This window comes from Budorcas taxicolor, chromosome 11 (genome assembly GCF_023091745.1).
Source record: "Budorcas taxicolor isolate Tak-1 chromosome 11, Takin1.1, whole genome shotgun sequence".
Lineage (NCBI taxonomy): Eukaryota > Metazoa > Chordata > Mammalia > Artiodactyla > Bovidae > Budorcas > Budorcas taxicolor.
In genome coordinates this window covers 133,522,198-133,541,957 of record NC_068920.1, presented here as the reverse complement: position 1 = coordinate 133,541,957, position 19,760 = coordinate 133,522,198, and the positions used below count along the sequence as shown (strand labels likewise).

The 19,760-nt window shown below is 52.8% G+C and overlaps 1 protein-coding gene across 5 annotated transcripts in view; it reads right to left on the bottom strand.

Annotated features, from left to right (window-relative positions):
• Positions 1 to 680: 680 nt before the first annotated feature.
• DNMT3A (DNA methyltransferase 3 alpha) overlaps positions 681 to 19,760 on the bottom strand; it is a 103,914-nt gene continuing 84,834 nt past the window's right edge. The window contains exons 8-26 of one of the 5 annotated variants that reach the window (XR_008200101.1): positions 19,445 to 19,603; positions 18,883 to 18,990; positions 18,509 to 18,665; positions 18,038 to 18,187; positions 17,867 to 17,911; positions 16,652 to 16,731; positions 16,026 to 16,138; positions 15,698 to 15,881; positions 15,364 to 15,448; positions 13,461 to 13,606; positions 12,571 to 12,661; positions 12,244 to 12,392; positions 11,144 to 11,229; positions 8,917 to 8,986; positions 8,135 to 8,253; positions 7,021 to 7,158; positions 5,064 to 5,174; positions 4,466 to 4,550; positions 1,130 to 1,252 (exon numbers count right to left, since the gene is read on the bottom strand). Coding sequence is in view for 3 of the 5 variants with exons in the window: in XM_052647646.1 (XP_052503606.1) it covers positions 969 to 1,252; positions 7,025 to 7,158; positions 8,135 to 8,253; positions 8,917 to 8,986; positions 11,144 to 11,229; positions 12,244 to 12,392; positions 12,571 to 12,661; positions 13,461 to 13,606; positions 15,364 to 15,448; positions 15,698 to 15,881; positions 16,026 to 16,138; positions 16,652 to 16,731; positions 17,867 to 17,911; positions 18,038 to 18,187; positions 18,509 to 18,665; positions 18,883 to 18,990; positions 19,445 to 19,603 (2,160 nt within the window). In the remaining 2 variants the exon portion in view is untranslated. Of the gene's footprint in view, positions 1,253 to 4,465; positions 4,551 to 5,063; positions 5,175 to 5,751; positions 6,467 to 6,588; positions 7,159 to 8,134; positions 8,254 to 8,916; positions 8,987 to 11,143; positions 11,230 to 12,243; positions 12,393 to 12,570; positions 12,662 to 13,460; positions 13,607 to 15,363; positions 15,449 to 15,697; positions 15,882 to 16,025; positions 16,139 to 16,651; positions 16,732 to 17,866; positions 17,912 to 18,037; positions 18,188 to 18,508; positions 18,666 to 18,882; positions 18,991 to 19,444; positions 19,604 to 19,760 lie in introns of those variants that run through there. The other 4 variants (XR_008200102.1, XM_052647646.1, XM_052647648.1 and 1 more) reach the window with 4 other exon arrangements.

Below are 19,760 nucleotides of genomic sequence, written 5' to 3'. Positions count from 1 at the left end.
CCAGAAGAACCCAGACTTGGAGTCTCGGGGAAGCCCAGCATGAGCCCCAGTGGCTGTTCAGCACCTCTTGATCAACCAGGGTTTTGCTGTCCTCAGGGCAGCCCTAGTACTGCTGGCCAGGAGTGAAACAGGATCTCCCTATGCTGAGCTGAAACAGGCTCACCTCTGCCCACAGGCCCCTCTTCCACCTGCCACATAGAACGACCCAGAATCACCCACCCCTGGGGTTCGCCCTGTCACTGTCCGCACTCACCCCTCATGTCTCCCTTTTCCAGGCCAAACGCCTGTGTCTCGCAGGGTCCATTGCCCAGTCCAGACTGTCCGCCACACCACTGCTCTCTTCTGGATGCCCCTGTGTTTTGGGAAAAAAACCCAAAGAGAGGGGAACAGTGCCCATGACCAAAGCCCTGTGACCCCTCTGATGATCGTCTTCCCGGCTCAGCCTTGGACAGAATTTGCTTTTCTAGCAACTACACCTCACTAACTGATCTTTGACCTTCCAGTCAATCAAACCACCCTTTTTTTCATCTAGTTTACAATCCTTATCCAATGTTCATGCAGGTGGTGTTTTAAAGGGAGGAACTGCATTGTCTAAACCCAATGCTAGGACCTCCCGACTGGGGCACTTAAACCTCTCTGGGGAAGGCTGAGAACAGTCATGTCAGGGGGAAGGAGACGCAAGACAAAAGGACATTATTACGGTGCTTTTTCCGTTTTTCTTTTTGCACAAAAACAGTCCATTTATTCAAGTGTTCTCCAGCACAAGTACATTAGAAAGGAGCTTTATTATATTCTTCTGGGCACAAAAAAAAAAAATGTGATGAAGGCGGAATTGACAGACTTTCTACATCTGCTGTACGCACTGACCTCTTTATAATTATTTCATAACAGCTATGTCACGAGCATCACTTACACAGAGATACAACAGGACATGGGGGCGTGGTGGTGGGGACCCACGCAGGGCCTTCTCACACCCCCTCCCCGATGTCCCAGAACCAGACTGTGAAATGTACATTATTATTGTCAATAAATAGAGAAGCAACCCTAAAAAAAAAAAAAAAAAAAAATACAGTGGTGAAAGGATGCTGGAACCAGGAAGAAAAAAAACAACAACAACAACAAAGAGTCAGAAGAGGAACTGAAGAAAAAGGAAAGAGGGCCGGGAAGGGAAGGGTCGGGGAGTAAGTCCTGCATTTAGCTGCGTGGAATGTGCAGTCAAAGTGTTCTCCCGCCGGGGTCAAAGCGAAATCGTCTGTAACAGTAAAAGTTATTACCAAATCAGCTACGGAGTTTATTCTTCAGTATGAATACATGATTTCCCACAAATAAGTAAGCACCCGCTACTTCAATGCCTCAGCTAAAACACATGAAATCGTTCATTTAGTTTTCAAGTACAAAGTTAAAATGCCTTTTTAATAATAATATATCAGAGTAAAATAATAGTCTCTTTTAAACTCCACTACAAGAAAACAAAACAAACAGTCATTGTCCAGACAGCAGACTTAATTTAACAATATATATTTTTAATAAAATGTTTTAGCACCTTGTTGAGTCACCTCCTCCCTCTGCGTATTCTAAGGAATTTCGGTATTTTTGTGGTTGGTTGGATTCTAGGGCTGTGCTACCAAATCAGTCTGTGAAGTGAAATGGGACTCAGGTGATGCTTTCGGATCCCTGCTCATGTTCTCGGGCCCAGGGCTGGAGGCCATGAGACTGGAGGTTGAGAAAGCCACCCTCCCATGCCCCTCAGGGGAGTTTTCCAGTTAGGGGAGTTACAGGAGTCTGGGGGCTTCCGCCAGGGCAATTTCCGCCAGTCATGACCAGCCAAGGACCTTCCATCCTTGTCCTCACTGCTTCTGACCTGCTTGTCTGTCCCTCTCCCCTGGACTCCACTGTCGAGGGCCAGCGGTGAACAGGAGGTGGCCAACTAAAGGCCCGCTCAGCTGGGTCTCTGGAACACACAGTGCAAGAGGGGCTGACCTCACATCCTAAAGACCCCAGCCTTCCTTTACCAAAACGTAAAGATCCAAGAGCTTCTGCTAGAACAGTGGAGTCCATTCTTGATATAAACCTATCCTCTTTCCTCTTAGATCCTCCAAACACTTGTGGTTAATCCTTGCCCCAGCAGGGAACAGTCGGGCGGGGGCGGGGAGGGGGGGGATTCCAGCTCCAGCCATCCCTCCAAAGGTGGAGGAAAAGAGAGCTGGACAACTCCAGTGTCATCTCTGACCACAAGCGCTGGAAGCGTCCAGACTAGACCCTGCCTGATGACAAATTCAGATTCCTCATCTCCCAGGATCAAAACAGGGCCTGGCTAGAAACCCAGTTCTCACCAGCATCTGGGCTCTGCTAACCACAAGTAACAACCAGCTCTCGTCAGATCTGATTGCGGTGCCAGGCAGGTCCCATGGCCCTAACCCTGCAAGTTCCCTGAAAATGACACCTCTTAAAGACACCCTTGCCACAGCATCTCTGCACCAGGCAGGACAACAGGAATTCAAAACCGCCTCCGAGACCCACTTTATATATAACTTATGTCATCAGTGAGATGAAGACTAAGACTACTCCCTGGATGGCAATGCTGAAAGAATCCTTTCCTTGTTCCTGTTGTACACCATCCTGTGCTGGAGATGGTGGGCTATTCCCATCGAGGTTTCCCCAGAATTGCCAATTGCTCGGGAAGTGGGGGGAGACTAGTTCAATGTCCACTAGCCTTCCTTCCTGCTGGGTCGGCCTGTCCCAATCCGCATCGTACAAACTCATTAAAAACCCACACAGGCACCTTCGCCAGCCAACCTCTCCCAGGCCCATCTCAAAAGCAAAGCGGCCCCCTGTACTCTTTTGGGAAGTATTTCTAGAATGTTCAACAGCAGGAAGATTCTGAGGTCTAGAAAGAAAAACAGACAGTGGCACACCCGGGTGGCTGTCCTCTGACTACAAGACCCCACCAGCCTTCACCCCCGGCTCCCCAGCCTACGTGCTTCAGCTGGTCCCCAGGGAAGGGGGTCAGCACCAACCAGCTCGAGGCCCCCAGAGTACAGCAGCTTACGGCCGAGGACCAGCTTCCTCCTTGGGCAGGCAACCCCCAGCTCTGTGACCTCAGCCAGTTCCCCCAGCCCAGAGCCACGGATCTCTTTGGCACCACACTCTGCTTGGCACCTGCAGTAAGTAGGGGGTACCACCCTAAGTCCCTGGAAACCCCCATTTCCAGGAATTTGTAAATGAGCCTGCTCAAGAGAAACAAAACTCCACCAAGAACATGCTCCAGAATTTTCCAAAGGCGTTCCTGGTTTCTCCCACTGCACTGCCTCTACCAATGATCCCCCACCTTAATCCACGCACAACCTTGACTAGGCCTATCCAAGCACAACTCTCCTTTAGAAGGTATACCCAGAGGCACCCCAGGGGTTGGAAGGAGATTGTGAAAAGCATCCCAGTCTGGCCAAGTTGGCACATTCCCAAGGTCCCCTTGGGACTTGCCAAGTTCTACTGTGGGACCAAGCCCCCGGGTGTGGCTGGAAGAAAAGCTGGCAATTGTTAATGCTCATCCCTGCAAGGGGGCCTCTGGCCAAGTCAGGTTGCCAGACCAGGAGGAAAAAGGATCAGCCACAACAAGCAAGCTGGCTGGCCCATGCTGACCCCTCAAGGCTTGCCACATCCTTGGCTACCAAGTTTCTTCCCCATGCAAGCTCCCTGGATGGAACTTGGGCCACTGGGAAAAGCAAACTCCTGCACACAGCAGCAGACACATAGCCTAGCAGAGCAGAAGGTCCGCAGAGGAAGAGACAGTCCTGACACGGGCTGGGAAGACCTTAGCGTCGGCCGCCACCAGGGGAGGGAGCACCTTGGACTGTCTGCGCAGCCCTCCTCCCCCGCCCTCCAGAGTTGTGCTGGTGGGCTCTGGGCCGGGAAGATGGAACCTGGCTGGAGGAGGGGGGCAGGGTGAGCACCACAGTTGGGTACAGACTCCAATGAGGGAGGGGCAGAGGGAACCCCCCCCCACCAGCTGCTCCAGCCCCGGGGGAGCCCACCGTCACCACCTGCCATCACGGCATGGAGCTGGCAGGAAGCAACTGGGTATGATCTTAAAAACCAATCTGATAAGGAAATGAGTAGCTTGGGGTGTGGGACTAAGCACCCCCTAAAAGGAGTGGGAGACCATGGCCACCAGCTGTGAGCTTACTCCTGAGCAATGAGCAGGGATTCAAAGCTTGGTTAATTTTTTTTTTTTAACAAATTACTAATTTGCTTTATTCCAAAGATGAGGTTTGCTGTCCCATTTCTTTCCAATGGAAGCCCCCTGGCCAAGACAGCCCTGGACGTCAGATTCATTTTGGACAGGGGAGAATAGGTAGGGGGAGCTGAGGGCTGACTTGACTGGTGCCTAGGGTTGCAGGTCAGTGTCACAGGTTGCTAACAGAAGAATCTTTTGACATCACCAGGGGCAAAAGAGATAGAACGCTACCTGCTAGAGGAGAGCACCTGCTAAAAGAAAACCTCCTCCTTTTCCTGTCTTCAGCACCTAGCAACTTCTGGGATTGACAGTCTACCTGCAAACAGGGCAACAGAGGTAAAGAGCTGCAGGGCCGACTCCGCAAAGTCCTGAATCCTGGGGAGAAGAGCACTGGGAGCTCCCTGGCTGTGTGTGTGTGTGTGTGTGTGTGTGTGTGCACGTGCATTTGTTATGCATCGGTATAGAAACATGTTCCTGTGTGTGCGTGTGGGACTGATTGATTGGTGTGGGGCTTGTCTGCAGTGGGGCCCGAGACTCAGCCTTCTAAGCCTCCTTCCCCCACTCCCCACGACATATTTCTTATACATGACCCTATCTATGTATTTATATAGCGCCTATCACCATAGGCCCTATCTTTCTAGGGATGCGAACATGGGACCATGTGCTTGACAGCACACCTCCCAGCCCTGCCAGTCCCAGGAGGTGCCATTCCCCCCTCCCATTATAAAATATATATCTCTATATGCCACATATCTACACCCCATCTATTCAGGCAGGCGTCTGCCCGTTGGGCCCTCACCCTGGAGCCACCCACGCCATCCCTGCCTACCGCCAACGCCAGGCCGCCTGCCTCGGTGGGAAGCGGAACCAAGTGTCGTGCACTTGGGGCTCCAGGTGCTGCCGACTCGAGGTAAGAGCACAGCTTTCATCAGACCAAGTACTAGAAAAAAAATACACACCACTCCGATCACACACGCGAGGAGAGAGGGGCCTGGTCCTCCCTCCAGCCCTGACACACGTGACTCGAGAGGAGGGAAGCAGAAGAGAAGAGGGATACGCCCGGAAGGCCGGCCTCAGGGACACCCTCCCTGGCCGCTCAGCTGTTGCCCACCACGCCTGGTGGCCCACCTGGCCCGAGGGGTGGGGAGCCAGGGCACCAGGGCCACCACTAACTTCAAAGCACCCTGCTCCCCGCACCTTGGTTTGAAACCTAAAGGGAGGGGGGGTTGGGTTTTTGTTTTCTTAAAAGAAAATCTGAAAACAAACATAATTATAACCAGAACCATAAGAATAATTATAACAAAAGGTGTCATCAGCCTCCCAGTATAAAACTGCAGCCTTTGGAGATGACCAAAAACATCACATTCCAGGGGCTGGAAGCCGCCTTGTGCACAGAGGGTGGATGGCGGGGGCCTCATAAAAGAACACACAAAAAGCGACTTAGACAGGAGAGCACCAGTACGTTTTGTATGTTTTTTTATTTGCTCCAGGTGGGGTCTGAATTGTCACTTGCCCGCACTCTGGATTTTTTTTCTGATCCCACCGCAAGGAGCCCTCAAATCGGCTAATGTGAGAAATTGGGAATGAAGACCCCTCATCCTGCCATCTTGCCGAGGGAGTCTCCTTTTCGAAAAAAATCAAAAGGTTATTGCGTGAGCCTGGATGGATCCCACTCTCAGCTTTCCACGGTCCCAACCACCGAATCTCACCCCCCTTTTTTGGCAGGGAGAAGCGGGAGAACGCTGTTCCCAAATTCTCCTTCACACCTTGTTAAACACCAAGGGGAAATCAAACACCCCACCACGGAAACGATTCACCTCCAAGCTGTCTCCCTTTCTCCATCCTTGGTTAAAACCCTTTGCACATAAGGCAACGTGGAAGCTGATGTTTTTACTCATCTCGCTGTTGTAAAGCACCATTATGAAGTCGGGTTGTACAGTAGTTAACAGTACCTTTTATATATATATCTCATTTCTATCATATATATATAAACTGTAAACAAGAGGTAACAGCGGCTTCTAGAAACTGATTTTCTTCAAGGTTTCCTGTGTGGTAGGCACCTGAATACTGTATAAAAGGGTCTTGTGTGGTGTTCTCGTCTCTCTGCTGCTAGTTGGGTTGTGATCTGCATGACCAGGAATGGTGCTGGCAAGACAGCTCAGTGGCTGGGAGGGGCCTCTGCCTCCTGAGTGTCTGTTTTCTGTCCCCTGCTTGTGCTCCTATCTGATCAGGCTAGAGACAACAACAAAAAAAAGATATATAGTAAAAAAAAAAAAAAAAAAAAAAAAAATCCAATATATAGATTTCTATAGAATTTCCTTTTTTTCCTTCTCTCCCATCTTTCCTCTGCAAGGTATGGTTACTATTTTTTGTTACTGATTTTTTTTTTTTTTTTTTTGCTGCAATAAACCCTCTTGTTTCAGTCACAGCAAGAAACAAAAACCCAAACAAACAGAAAACCCCTCTGAAAAGAGTAGAAAACAAAGGTTTGACCAGAAAAAAAGGGGGTAGTGGGGGTAGGGAGGGAGCTTGGTTTTGTTTTTAAATAGGACTGAAGATTAACATCGAAAAATCAGGAGATGATGTCCAACCCTTTTTGCAAGGCAAAGCCCTCCGGAATTTCCGCCTCTGTGGGGTTTGTTTGTTTTGTTTTAAATTCCTTTTTCTCTTCTGGGTGCTGATACTTCTCTCCATCCTCACGTTGTTGGTGTTTTGTTGTGTTTTGTGTTTTTTGTTTGTCTGGTTAACCTTGTGTCACTACCTCGATTTGCCCTCACGTCCCTTACACACAAGCAAAATATTCCTTCAGTGGAGCGAAGAGGTGGCGGATGACCGGCACGCTCCACGACCGGCCCAGCAGTCTCTGCCTCGCCAAGCGGCTCATGTTGGAGACGTCGGTATAGTGGACAGGGAAGCCAAACACCCTGGGGAGAAAAGGCAGAGAGGGGCAGGGGTCAGCGCCGGCCTGGGGCGATCCTGTGTCTGTGATAACCAATTCGAGTCTCAGGCGCCTGGCTACTTTCTGTGGGTCCAAAGGCAAGTTAAGGTGATGACTGTTGAGAGATTTACCACGCAGTAGAAACAAACGTGTGTGTGCTCAGTTGTGTCTGACTCTGCAAATCCCATGGACTATATAGCTCACCAGACTCCTCTTGTCTATGGGATTTCACAGGCAAGAATACCAGAGTGGGTGGCCATTTCCTCCTTCAGGGGATCAACCCAACTCAGGGATCAAACCTGCATCACCCGCTTGTTTCCTGCGTTGGCAGGTGGACTCTTTACCACTGACCCACACAGGAAGCCCAGAAACAAAGTCAGTGTTTGTGAAAAACACATCCAGGACACGCTTCACCTGAGACTGAGATCCACAGTGGGCATCTCAACTCTGTAATAAATACACACCCCTGTGTCTTCCCAACCCCACCCCTGGACGAGGGAAAACTCTACAAGGCTCCCAACTCATGCCTGATGCCAGGAGCTTCTGCTTGCTCTGGTTGTGTGTTACATGTCTCTTTGTTTGGCTACATCGCAGTTACCCCAAGAATGAGGACTCAAGTCCAGTCTGCACAAATGAGGGCACTGAGGCTGTAAGGCCCATTTGCTCCCATGCTGTCTTGGTCTACAAAGAACCTAACACGAGCGGCGTGGAGCAGGGAAGCTTCCGCAGCTGCAGTGTCTCCTGAGAGTTGAGCAGGACTGCTGGGAGCCAAGGTACCAGGGACAGATTCCTAGATGCCCCCTAGTTTAGCCCAGCCTCACAATCCAGAGTCTTCCCCAGGCATCAGCCATGTTGGGAAATGCCTGGGAAAACAAACCCACCGCTCACACGATGTCTGCAGGGGATCTGAGCCTGACACAGAGGCCGGGATCGCACCCCCCACCAGCACAAAGAGTGGGTACCTTTCCATTTCAGTGCACCATAAGATGTCCTCTTTCTCATTCATGAAGACGGGGAAATGCTGGTCTTTGCCCTGCTTTATGGAGTTCGACCTAGTAGTAATGGTCCTCACTTTGCTGAACTAGAAGATGGGAGAGGAAACGGGAGATGAGCACTCATCCGCAGCTGACAGCGACTGCCACGTCCAAAGCCTACAAGGCCTGCTCCATCCAGGGGCCAGGGTTGCCCTGCTCTTCCTCCTACACAGAGGGCACCCAGCCGTCCTCACTTCAATCCTGCTGGCCAAGGACTAGAGAGACAGCAGCTTGAGTCACCATCCTTCCCAAGTCTTCTAAGAACTGTTTTTCTTCCGCAGGAGTAATGATTTACAGGCAAAAGGATGCCGAATTACCCAGGGGTGCAAAGACACCCCTGGGGTGCCAGCAGTCCCAAGAGATTTCTCCAGAGAGAAATGGAACTGCCACATCATAGGAGAATCTGCTCTGAAGGCTCATGCAATGATGATCCTGGCCTGGTAATTCAAAAGCCCAGGAATCTTGGCCAAGACTCCTTAGCGTCTGCCTCCCATGGGACCAGCGGGGCGATGCTCAGCAAGCAACAGTTGCAAGCAGCAAGGATTCCAACCTCTTCCCCTGCCCTTCAGGCTTTCCTCCGGACCCTCCCCCTCTGGCCAACTGCAACCCCGAGTTGCATCCTCCGCAGGCAGCACACAGCCCTGGTGCCGCTCCAGCGCATCCTGCCCTTCTCCTTACCCCTGGCAGAGGGCTTTGATGCTGGGGCTAACCTTGGCTATTCGGCCGTGCTCCAGACACTCCTGCAGCTCCAGCTTATCATTCACAGTGGATGCCAATGGCCTAGGAGGCAGGAGAGAGAGGGTAACGACCGAAACCAGGAGAATGGCAGGGATGCACTCTCGGCACTGACCCAGCAACCATCTGATTCACATGGAGAAGTAAAGAACCCCCATCAAACTCCCCCAAACACAGGTACAGACACTGTGGCCACTCACGGACACAGGGCCATCAAGCACCAAATCCTTTAAGGTAAACTCAAAATTGGTCCCAAACTACAAACAGATAACGCCTGCCTGCCAAGAAGGGGAAACATCCAATTATTTTTAAATCTGTTCCCTAAAGACTGCATCTGAAAAGTACTCATCACGAAGCAAGCTTTGGCATGACAGAATGTTCTGTATTTCGACTATGGTGATGGTTACAGGTGTGCACGGTAGATGACACTCATCAACTGTGCTTACTGTACTTACTGTAACTGTACTTACATGTACAGTTAACAAGAACTTAAATTCTGCACAGTCCCCAGACGACTAAAATTCTGCGACACTAAATGTGTCACTTCTCAGAAGGTAGACCAGATCACTAAGTATCACTTTAGGTGATGGCCTTTTCTGACATTTAGGATTATTTACTAAAGGTTTCACATAGTGGTCCACCACCCAGGACCCACAGTCAAACTGCACCTCCAAACTCCCCTCTGTTTATGTGCACATGTGCATACACACACACACACACACATCCTGTACTTTGTCCCTTTGTGCTTGTACTTTGTCCCCTGCAGTACCTCTGCTCCTCCTGGAAGCTCAGAGTTCTAAAATTTTAGGCTTGGAAGAAGCAGGTAAGAAAAATCCCACAGGCCCAAGGTCTGTCAGGAGATAATCACTAAGTGGCTCTATAAAAATACTAGACTACATAAGCCAATCCACCCTATCCAATATTCACAGACATCCTGGGAAGGTTAGGGGGACACCAAGACAGTTTTTAGGTCAGGTGCCCACTGACCCACCTCCTTCTGAGCCACAAGCCCTCAAGAAAGACAGGAGCTTTGCCAAACAGGTCTGAGACTGGGAAGTTCCTAAAACCTTCTGCTATTGGCAGAGAGGCATAGTAGATGACTGAGTTCAGGTTAAATGGTTCATCTAGTTTATAAGGAAACCATGGAGATTTAAATCCACACTTGGGGTGGGGGTGGGAGGCGGTTTGGAAGGGAGGGGACACATGTAAGCCTATGGCCGATTCATGCTGATACATGGCAAAAATCACAATAGTGTGATTATCCTCCAATTTTAAAATAATTTTTTAAAAAACCAAACTTAAAACACTCTGGAAAATACTTCTCTTTGTAATATATTATCGCAATTGGGGGAGTCTCCCTCTGCTTCTAAACTGCTGACTCTCAACCAGAATTCTTTTCTCCTCATAAAGTCAGTGAAGTCGGCTCAGTTGTGTCCGACTCTTTGCAACCCCATGGATTGTAGCCTGCCAGGATCCTCCGTTCATGGATTTTCCAGGCAAGAATACAGGAGTGGGTTGCCATTTCCTTCTCCAGAGGATCTTCCCGACCCAGAGATTGAACCTGGGTCTCCCGCGTTGGAGGCAGATGCTTTACCAGGGGGAGAAACCTGGTGGTCTCTTCTCATAGGCCTTTTTATGACTATTACACTGAAGAAATGAAGTTTTCTTCATTCCGGGACATTAACATCTCTGTGCAACCTACACAAAGGGCATCTTCCCAAAAAAGGACTTGATGCTGACGATGTGTGTGAACAGTAAGTGGAGGAGGATGCTCTAAGCTGTGTGGTGCCTGCTGTTTCAAGACAGTGTCTCCAGAGCCAGTATGGCCCAGCAGTGGGCACCACTCTTCCCCATTCCCAAACACATCCTCCCATGGCTTTACCTCAGGAAACTAAGGACTAGCTGACTCTTGACACATCACCAGTACAGGAGAACCAACCCTGTAACTCAGCAGCACAATATATGGTCTTCTGTGTCAAGAGTGTGCTTTTTAAAGGTCCTATCTGAGACCACTAGTTTTTTGATTCTTAGCCAAGTTATTTTCTACACCCTGACTCCCCTTCTTCCTCAAAGAAAAGGAAAGACAAAGAAAACTTGGCAGAGCAGCAAGCTGGTCTGCAAGGGAGGCTGGCCACCCCTTGCGCCATCATCCTGCCTGCAGACACCCACCCGCGGCCTCCTGGGCACGGAGCTCTCACCAACCTGTTCATACCAGGAAGGTTCCCCCAGAAGTAGCGGGCCCTGTGCGCAGCTGACACTTCTTTGGCATCAATCATCACAGGGTTGGACTATAAAACAAAAGAGAGAGACGAATATTATAGCGGGCCAGGAAACTTTGTTAGTTTAGAGCCTCAAAGGCTCTCACTTCTCTCTCAGGAGGTCACACTGTGACAGCCTAAAGCTCCCTGGAAATGCCAGAATCAAACTCAGCTACATTCCACATGCTCCCACGGGAACATTCTAGACCCGCACATGGTCCACACTGCCAAGATGGAGATGTTCTATCTGCACTGTTCCATGTAGTAGCCACTAGCCTACCAGGTGCTGATGGCTGGGTACTTGAGGAGGCTGGGGCGACTGGGGAATCTTAATGTCAGTTTGAACACCACATGTGGTGGATGTCCACCTCGTTGGACCACACAGCTACAGCTAACCCGGAGGCTTTGGGAAAGAACATTCCAACAAGTGTGGAAGTCTTTACTGCATGTCCCGATAGTGAGCAAAACAGATGCCTGCTCCAACACAGTCAACACCAGCTTGAGGGGTCTGAACCCAAGACTTGGGCACACAGACTGCTCAGCCAGAGAAGGGCTCTGGCCCAGAAACCCTCGGCACAGGCCCAAACTAGGCTCAGCCAAGTTGGGACCCACATTACGTGAAGTAAAAACTGAGATAAACCGTGTTTTCTTCCCAGGTGGCGTAAAGCACCCATTATGGAGGCTGGGAGTGAGGACAAACCATCCTGGTTGGGAAAATTGATTCTGGCATCTCAAAAGGTTCCCCCAGAGAAACACCACACAGACCTCCAAGCCAAGTCTGGCACTCCACCTTGTTTATGACAGTTAGGTCCTCCAAGCGCTAAGGCCACAATGACATACCACCTCTTAAGAGTGAGACCACGGGTTCTATCAGGGGTGGGCTTCCTCCTCGCCTACTCGGGAAGCCCAGAGCTTCCCAACGGGCCCCTTGCAAAGCAGAAGTTCCCAGTCCCCAGCTCCACAATGCAGATGAGATAGGGATAAAGCAGCAGTCCAAGGTAGAAGCCATTAGTGAGCTGGCCAAACCAAGGGTGCTGGCTATACCTCGAGAAATCGCGAGATGTCCCTCTTGTCACTAACGCCCATGGCCACCACATTCTCAAAGAGCCAGAAGAAGGGGCGGTCATCTCCCTCCTTGGGCCGCGCATCATGCAGGAGGCGGTAGAACTCAAAGAAGAGCCGGCCAGTGCCCTCTGAGAGGTTGGAAGAGAAAGCCATCAGCTGGGGCTGTCTGCAGGAGACAGTGGTGTGGCTCGGGCACGGGGAGGGCAGGGTCGTTGGGAGTAGCCGTCCCAGGGCAGAAATATCCAAAGAGGAAACCGATGTGCGGAAGCGCCAGCTCAGGAGGCGGAGGGGCGATGAGGCACCTACCGTAGAGTCCCTTGCGGGCAGGATTGACGATGGAGAGATCATTGCAGGGACTGCCCCCAATCACCAGATCGAACGGGCCCCACTCCTGGATCTGGGAGGATAAAGGTAATGTGATGGGCCTGATGTCCAGGGACAGAGGCGGAAAGGAAGAGAGAAATCATCTGTGAAGTTGGCAAAAAAAAGTACTTCGCTTGGGAGAGAAGAGACCAGATGCTTTGTATGCTGTCTACACACACATACACACTCTCTTTCCAGCCATGGGCAAGTCAGTGAGGCTCTCTGGGCCAAGTTTTCCAGACAGTAAAATGAAGGGACTCAACTGAACATCTAGGAGGCCAGCATGGAAAACAGCCACGCAGGGACAGTAGTCTGGGCTGCGCCAGATGAAAGGGGCCCTGTGCCCTCTGAACCCTTCCAATGCCCTTCAGGGCCTGGGATTCAAGGTCTACATGTTTACCTGGAAAGGCAAGGGGGTCACTCAGGACCCCACCAGACCCCACTACCGCGACAAAATGCAGGCTGGTGAAACTGGCTAGCAGTACCAGGAGGATGGGAACCTACTGTACCCCACAACGCTTCACTCAAAGGGGCCCAGAAACCAGCCAGGGAGGAGCCCAGGCCCTAAAGGCCTGGCCCCCCAAGTCCCAGCGGAACCTGCCCAGCCTCTTGAGACAAAAGAGGGAGATGAAAGAGGAGGGAGAGAGTGCAAGCAGGGAGAGGAAGATGAGAGCAACGGGCGCTGGCCCAGGAGCTGAGTGACTTGAAAAGGGGGCGGGCCCAGGAGCTGAGTGACGTGAGGAAGGGGCGGGTCCAGGGGCTGAGTGACGTAAAGGGGCGGGCCCAGGAACTGAGTGCCGTGGAGAAAGGGGCGGACTGCGGCGCTGACGTACATGCTTCTGTGTAACGCTGCGGACGTCCCCGACGTACATGATCTTCCCCTGGTGCCGCACCATGCCCACCGTGATGGAGTCCTCACACACCTCGGAGGCGATGTAGCGGTCCACCTGAATGCCCAAGTCCTTCAGCACCAGAAGCCCTGTACCAGCCAGCAAAAAGCAGAGTCACTGGGCCACCTGCCTGGCACCCTGGTCTTCGCAAGGGGTCCTTGAGCCAAGCTGGACACATGGGTCAGAGTCAGGCCCAGGCCCCACCCTGCCCAGAAACTTCTGGGTCCAACTGGAATTATCAGTAACAAAGACACTGAAGCTGTTACCGTTGAGGCTGTCTCATGCCTAATTGGATCTATTCAGAAAACATTCCAGGCAGGACATTCCAGGGCTTTCCGGAACCAGGGGAGAACAGCAGCTGAATCTCGAGTGGGCTTTCCTTTTCTATTTCTGTACACGTGTCCTTCCTTGGCCCTTAACATCACGCTGCAATTCAGCCATCCAACAACATTCAACATAAACGCCGCCTGCTCTAAAAAGGTTTCACTGATGCCCACCCCATTCCATGGCCCCCAGGATGGCCTTCCCGCCTCTTTAAGCCCCCAACACTCGGGCACCCTCTCCACCTCAGAGCACCACGCATGCCTGATCCAACCCTTCTTTTGGGTCTTCACAGCACAGTGGGTGGTCTCATTGAATGTGCTTCCTCCTGAGCTAACCAGTATTCACACTTCCTGACCAGGACCCTTCCACAAACTGGCTGGAACAGACCAGCATTTGGAACAGACGCTGAGAGCTTCAGGAGACCCTGTATGATCCCTCATTGTTCCCAGCAGATCTGCTCCCAGCAGATCTCCCCACAAGGAGCCTGCCCAGCCTCTTGGGGTGTGATGCTGCTTAAGGAGGCTTCCAGGTTCTAGCCTGGGAAACCCAAGCTGTACATGAACTCCTCTAGGTTCACACAACAGCACTGAGCTGGGTACAGAAGACACACATCCGTCTGGGGGGACCAGCCCCACCCTCTGGCCAAGGTCTCTGGGCCCAGGCTTCCCATCTTCCTCTGGTCCTGGGACAAGTTCTGAGGAGGACTGTTCTTTCCTAAAGACTGAAAAGCCTCAGCCTGGGGGCAGGGCAGAGGAGTGGATGTCAGGACTCAGGTTAAGAACACATGAAATTAAAAACTGGCTTACACAGTTAAGTATATAAAGACGCATGTATGAGAATGTTTATTACCGCACTGCCCAGAAGAATCAGGAAAAAAACAAACCACCCAATAGGGGTTCATTAAATTATGGTACTTTCACTCCACAGAATCCTATGTAGCATTTACAAATAACACAGTCCTATATTGGTTGATGTGAAAAACTACTCGTAACACTATAAATGAAATGGCAAAATATAACACTATGCATTTTAATATCTACATATGATTATATAAACATACAAGCCCAGAAAAAAAATCTAAAATCTAAAAATGTAAAAGGACATATACCAAAACACTAATTATAGAATTATGGGCAATTTAAATATTCTTTAGACTCTTTTGTTTACAGTTTGTTTTTCACTGTGACTTATAATCAAAGCACAACAGGACTGCCTATGTTTTTACTTTGGTCGCCAAGTCTGTCCTTTGAGGTTTTGTGAAAATCTTCAATAATCTCTGACCAGCAACTGCTCCATTTTCTGCTGAAGAGCCCCCTAGCCCTGCCCATTTAAGGGAATGCCCACTGAACATGCTGGTTTACCACCTATTTTCAACTTCTCCTTCAACACAAGAGTTTCCTCCTTAGGCTAACATTTTAACAGCTGTAATATTAACTGTCACCCTGTTTTGCCAGAGTGACATACACACAGTCCCCCGAGCTCAGCTCCCATGTCCTAGGACCAAGATGCCAACCACTCTCACCTGTAGCGATTCCATCAAATAGAGACAGCACCCGGATGGGCTTCCTCTTCTCGGCTGGGACAGGTGGGTAAACCTTCGGAGGGTCCTAGCAGCCAGCACAACAGGCCAGGTGAGCATCCAGGAATGTACCACAGACCCACACCTGGGGCAGGCCTCTCTGCCAGTTGTGAGCACTTGGGCCCTCCAGACCCCCACACTCCTGGCTGGCAGTGCAGGCATGGCTACACGGTGCTCAGGACCTCAATCCAGTGCTCTCGCTTTGGCAGACTCTGCCCTCTGGCTCTGGCAGGTGGGGGTGAAAAGAGCTGCCCTCCACCCAGCACCCAGCACTCACGAATTCCTGGTCATGGTTGTTGGCGAAGAACATCTGGAGCCGAGACGGCCAGTCGTCCCGCCGCCGCAGCAGCCCGTAGGTACCCTTGTGCCCGCACATGTAGCAGTTCCAGGGGTCTTCCTTGATGGCTGCCTGCGCAGCCCCTGGCCCCACCAAGAGATCCACACACTCCACGCAAAAGCACCTGGAAGGAAGCACAGTGGAGCAAAGGGGACGCTCACCCCCAGGCTAGGATGGAGCGTGGCTGTGGCTGCAGCGCTGGGCAGGACGGGCAGTGAAAGCCCAGGTGCCGGGCAAGGAGTGCACCGCATTCGGGGCAGGGCCTCACCTGCAGCAATTGTTGTTCCCACACATGAGCACCTCACGCCCCCCGCAGCAGATGGTGCAGTAGGACTGATAGCCGTCGTCATCGTACTGGTACGCGCATTCCAGGAAGCAGTTCTAGGGAGCAGCATGGAGGCTCAGAGACCAACGGGCAGCACCCAGGCCAGCCAGTGCAAAGGCAGGCGGTAAACCCAGCCTCCGGGCTCCCGCCTTGGAACCTCCACACAGCCCTGGAGACATGACCCTGCCACCCATCCAGTCAGGATTCCGCCCAGACCACACATCTGGGAAGGGGACGCCGTGTCTCCCCACCCACTGCAGTGGACACAGCGGGGAGAGGCACCCTAACCCTAACTCAACGATGTGTTCTGCCCCTACTTCACACAAGTGACTGTGACATTGTGAGCACGCCATCTGAGGACGAGAACCAGGCCTTAGAAGGGGGGGCAAGGATCTCTCAGAGGAAAAGCAACAGCAGGTCAGACACTTGAACCCCCAGGGTCCATTTTATCAGGACTCTGCGTCAAGAGCAAACCTCAGAGTCACCCTTATAGCTACCACACGTACTACAGCCCAGAGGCCAGAAGGTGTGGCCAGCCTAGGGCCTCATCTCTGCTGGGCGTGCCCTACCTTGCAGTTTTGGCACATTCCTCCGATGAAGAGAGGGTGTTCCAAGGTGACGTTGAGGCTCCCACAAGAGATGCAGATGTCTGGGGAGCAGCGGAAGCAGAGTGTCATTGAAGGGCCCCCCTCCCGCCTGGGGCCAAAGCCTGGCTCCAGAAAAGAAGGCAGGAAAGCGTCTGGGAGGGGCCCCATGGAACAGGGAGGCCATGCAGCCCCATCCCAGGAGCCTACTCATCTCCCAGAGCAACGATGCCACCTTTCAGGAAAGGCATGCTATGAGGACAAATGCCTGCCTGCGAGAACAGGCCTGACCCCGGGTCACTCCAGAGATGTCCCTGATCCCATCCTTCCCAGCCCCGAGGGCCCCAAGCTGGACACACCATCATTTGGCAAAGGGAGACAGACATCGGAGGCACTAATGACCACCAGATGAGAGAAGGTGGAGAAAAGGTAAAAGGGCCAAGCTCAAATCCAGGCTTCCCCAGTGGCTTAGGTGTAAAGCGTTAGGTAAGTAAGTAGTGAAGTCGCTCAGTCGTGTCCGACTCTTTGCGACCCCATGGACTGTAGCCTACCAGGCTCCTCTGTCCATGGGATTTTCCAGGCAAGAGTACTAGAGTGGGTTGCCATTTCCTTCTCCAGGGGATCTTCCTGACTCCGGGATCGAACCCGGGTCTCCCGAATTGCAAGCAGACGCTTTACCCTCTGAGCCACCAGGGAAGCCCCATGTAAAGAATCCACCTGCAATGCAGGAGATGCGGGTTCAATTCTTGGGTAGGGAAGATTCTCTGAAGGAGGTCATGGCAACCACTCCAGTATTCTTGCCTGGAGAATCCCATGGACAGAAGAGCCTGGCAGGCTACAGTCCCGGGGGTTGCAAAGAGCTGGACACGACTAAAGTGACTGAGCACGCGTGCAAGTCCAAACGAGGCCACCACTCTCTGACCAACAACCCTAGTGACCGGCCCCTGCCACTGACAGGGAGACTGTAGCACCGGGAAGGCACGGGTGTGCTGAGCAGGCTGGAGGCAATGGCAGGTACAGGACAGAGCCACCTCCAAGCACCCCTGGCCCACGACAGCGGATGTTCCCTGGTACCTTACTGCTCTGTGCCGGCCACCACCTGTGGGCCTCACGTCCACCCCACGGGCCCTCACACCCGGCCCACATACAACAGATAACTGACTTCCCAGAGTCAACACCCAGCAGCCCCTCAGGACTCACCCTCGATGTTCCGGCACTTCTGCCGTACCTCGTACACCAGCCGCTCTGGGAGGGGAGGAGAGTGAGCTCGGGATTAGAGGGGCCCTCGAGGGCCACGCCCACCCCTCTGAATGCCAGCCCCACCCCACCACGCCCTCCAGGGGCCCCGCCCTCCACAGCCAGGCCCACTACCTCTTGTGCGCTCATCAATGATCTCCTTGACCTTAGGCTTCTCCGTTGTGCTCTTTCGGGGCTTTTTGGCTGGTGGGGGCGGCGCATAGGCAGCTGCCTCGGGTTCAACCCACATGTCTGTGTAAACTTCTTTGTAGGGGTTCTTCTCCTCTGGATCAGGGAAGCAGGTGAGGAGACCACGGTTACCGCTGACAAGGAACCCCAGCTCCCTCCCCTGTACATCTGCCTACAACAACAAGGGGGTGCAGCCTGGTCCCTAACTTGTTCCTACTCCCAACTCCGGGCCCGCAAGCCAATGGGGAACAGGTCATTCGGAGTCCCAGAGCAGCCCTGCCCCTACCCTGACCCCAGGGAGATGGGGACGGTAGCATTCCCACAGGTCACTGTGATGGGAGAGAGACCTGGTAGGCCCCCCCTCCAAGCATGGCTCCCCCAGCCCAGGCGCGGAGTTGCTGGTGCACCTGCATGTACCTTCTGGGGGCTCCAGGCCCTTGGGGCCAGAGGGCTGGAACCCTCCCAGGGCCCACTCGATCATCTGTTTGTTTTGCACCTCCACGGCCTTGGCAGTGTCGCTCTCGTCGCTGTCATGGCACATTGGAAACAGCTTCCCCGCTCGGCTGCTGGCCACCTGGGGGCAACACGTGTGGGGGAGGCTGTCAGGAGAGTAGCGAAGGTGGGCTCAGCCAAGATGCGGGAGAAGGTGCAGAAAGGGGGCAAGTGACGAGAGGAGGCCAAAGGGCCTCACAGGTGGACCCTCTGCCCAAGCCTAACCCTGGGCTCCAGCCCCCAGACGGAGCCCACCCCGACCCGCCGCCCACCACTGAGCCCCTTGGAGGAGCACTGACCTGCAGGACCTCATAGATGGCCTTGCGGTACATGGGCTGCTTGTTGTAGGTGGCCTGGTGGAAAGCACTGCAGAAGGAGCTCAGCGGCATCAGCTTCTCCACGCACACCTGGAGGCACAACCCGCCTCATTTGCACCTCTTCCCAAGTTCATCAAGCACCCACCACATGCCTGGCATGGTGGGGTGGGGGGGCATGGTGGGGTGGGGGGGCATGGTGGGGTGGGGGGGACAGTAAGACCCGCCTCTGCCCTCAAGAGGACCAGATGCACCAATAAGTAATCACAGAATGCAAAGAAAGAGTCCAGCCCCAGGTGCGGGGAGGACCTGATGCACGTGGAAGGGCATTCCGGGTAAAGGGTTCCTGGAAGGCAGCCGAGCTCTCCAAGTGCAACCTAATTACCTCTGGGGACTTTTCCAACCACACATTTGCAGAGTGGGGATGAACACAGCTCCCTCTCCTATGATCCCACTCCAACCACACCCCCAGCCGAAACCAGAGACCCTGGGACCAAGACCCCTTCCCATCCCCACTCCCCAGGCCACCACCGAACCCCGGACTCACCACTGAGAACTTGCCGTCGCCGAACCACATGACCCAACGAGTGCCTTCCGCTGCTCGGCTCCGGCCCGTCATCCACCAAGACACAATGCGGCCTGGCCACCAGGAGAAGCCCCGCAGTTTCCCCCACACCAGCTCCCCAATGCCAAAGCCCCGGCCGTCCTGGAGCCCCAAGGAGCAGAAGTCATTACAGGGTGGTCACAAGGCCCTGCCACCCTGCTTCCCCCCACAGCACCCCAGCCCTGGACGTCTGAGGGTCACGACAGCCGGGAGGGAGCTCCATCGGAATGGACAGAGCAAGACTGGAGAGACCAAGAGA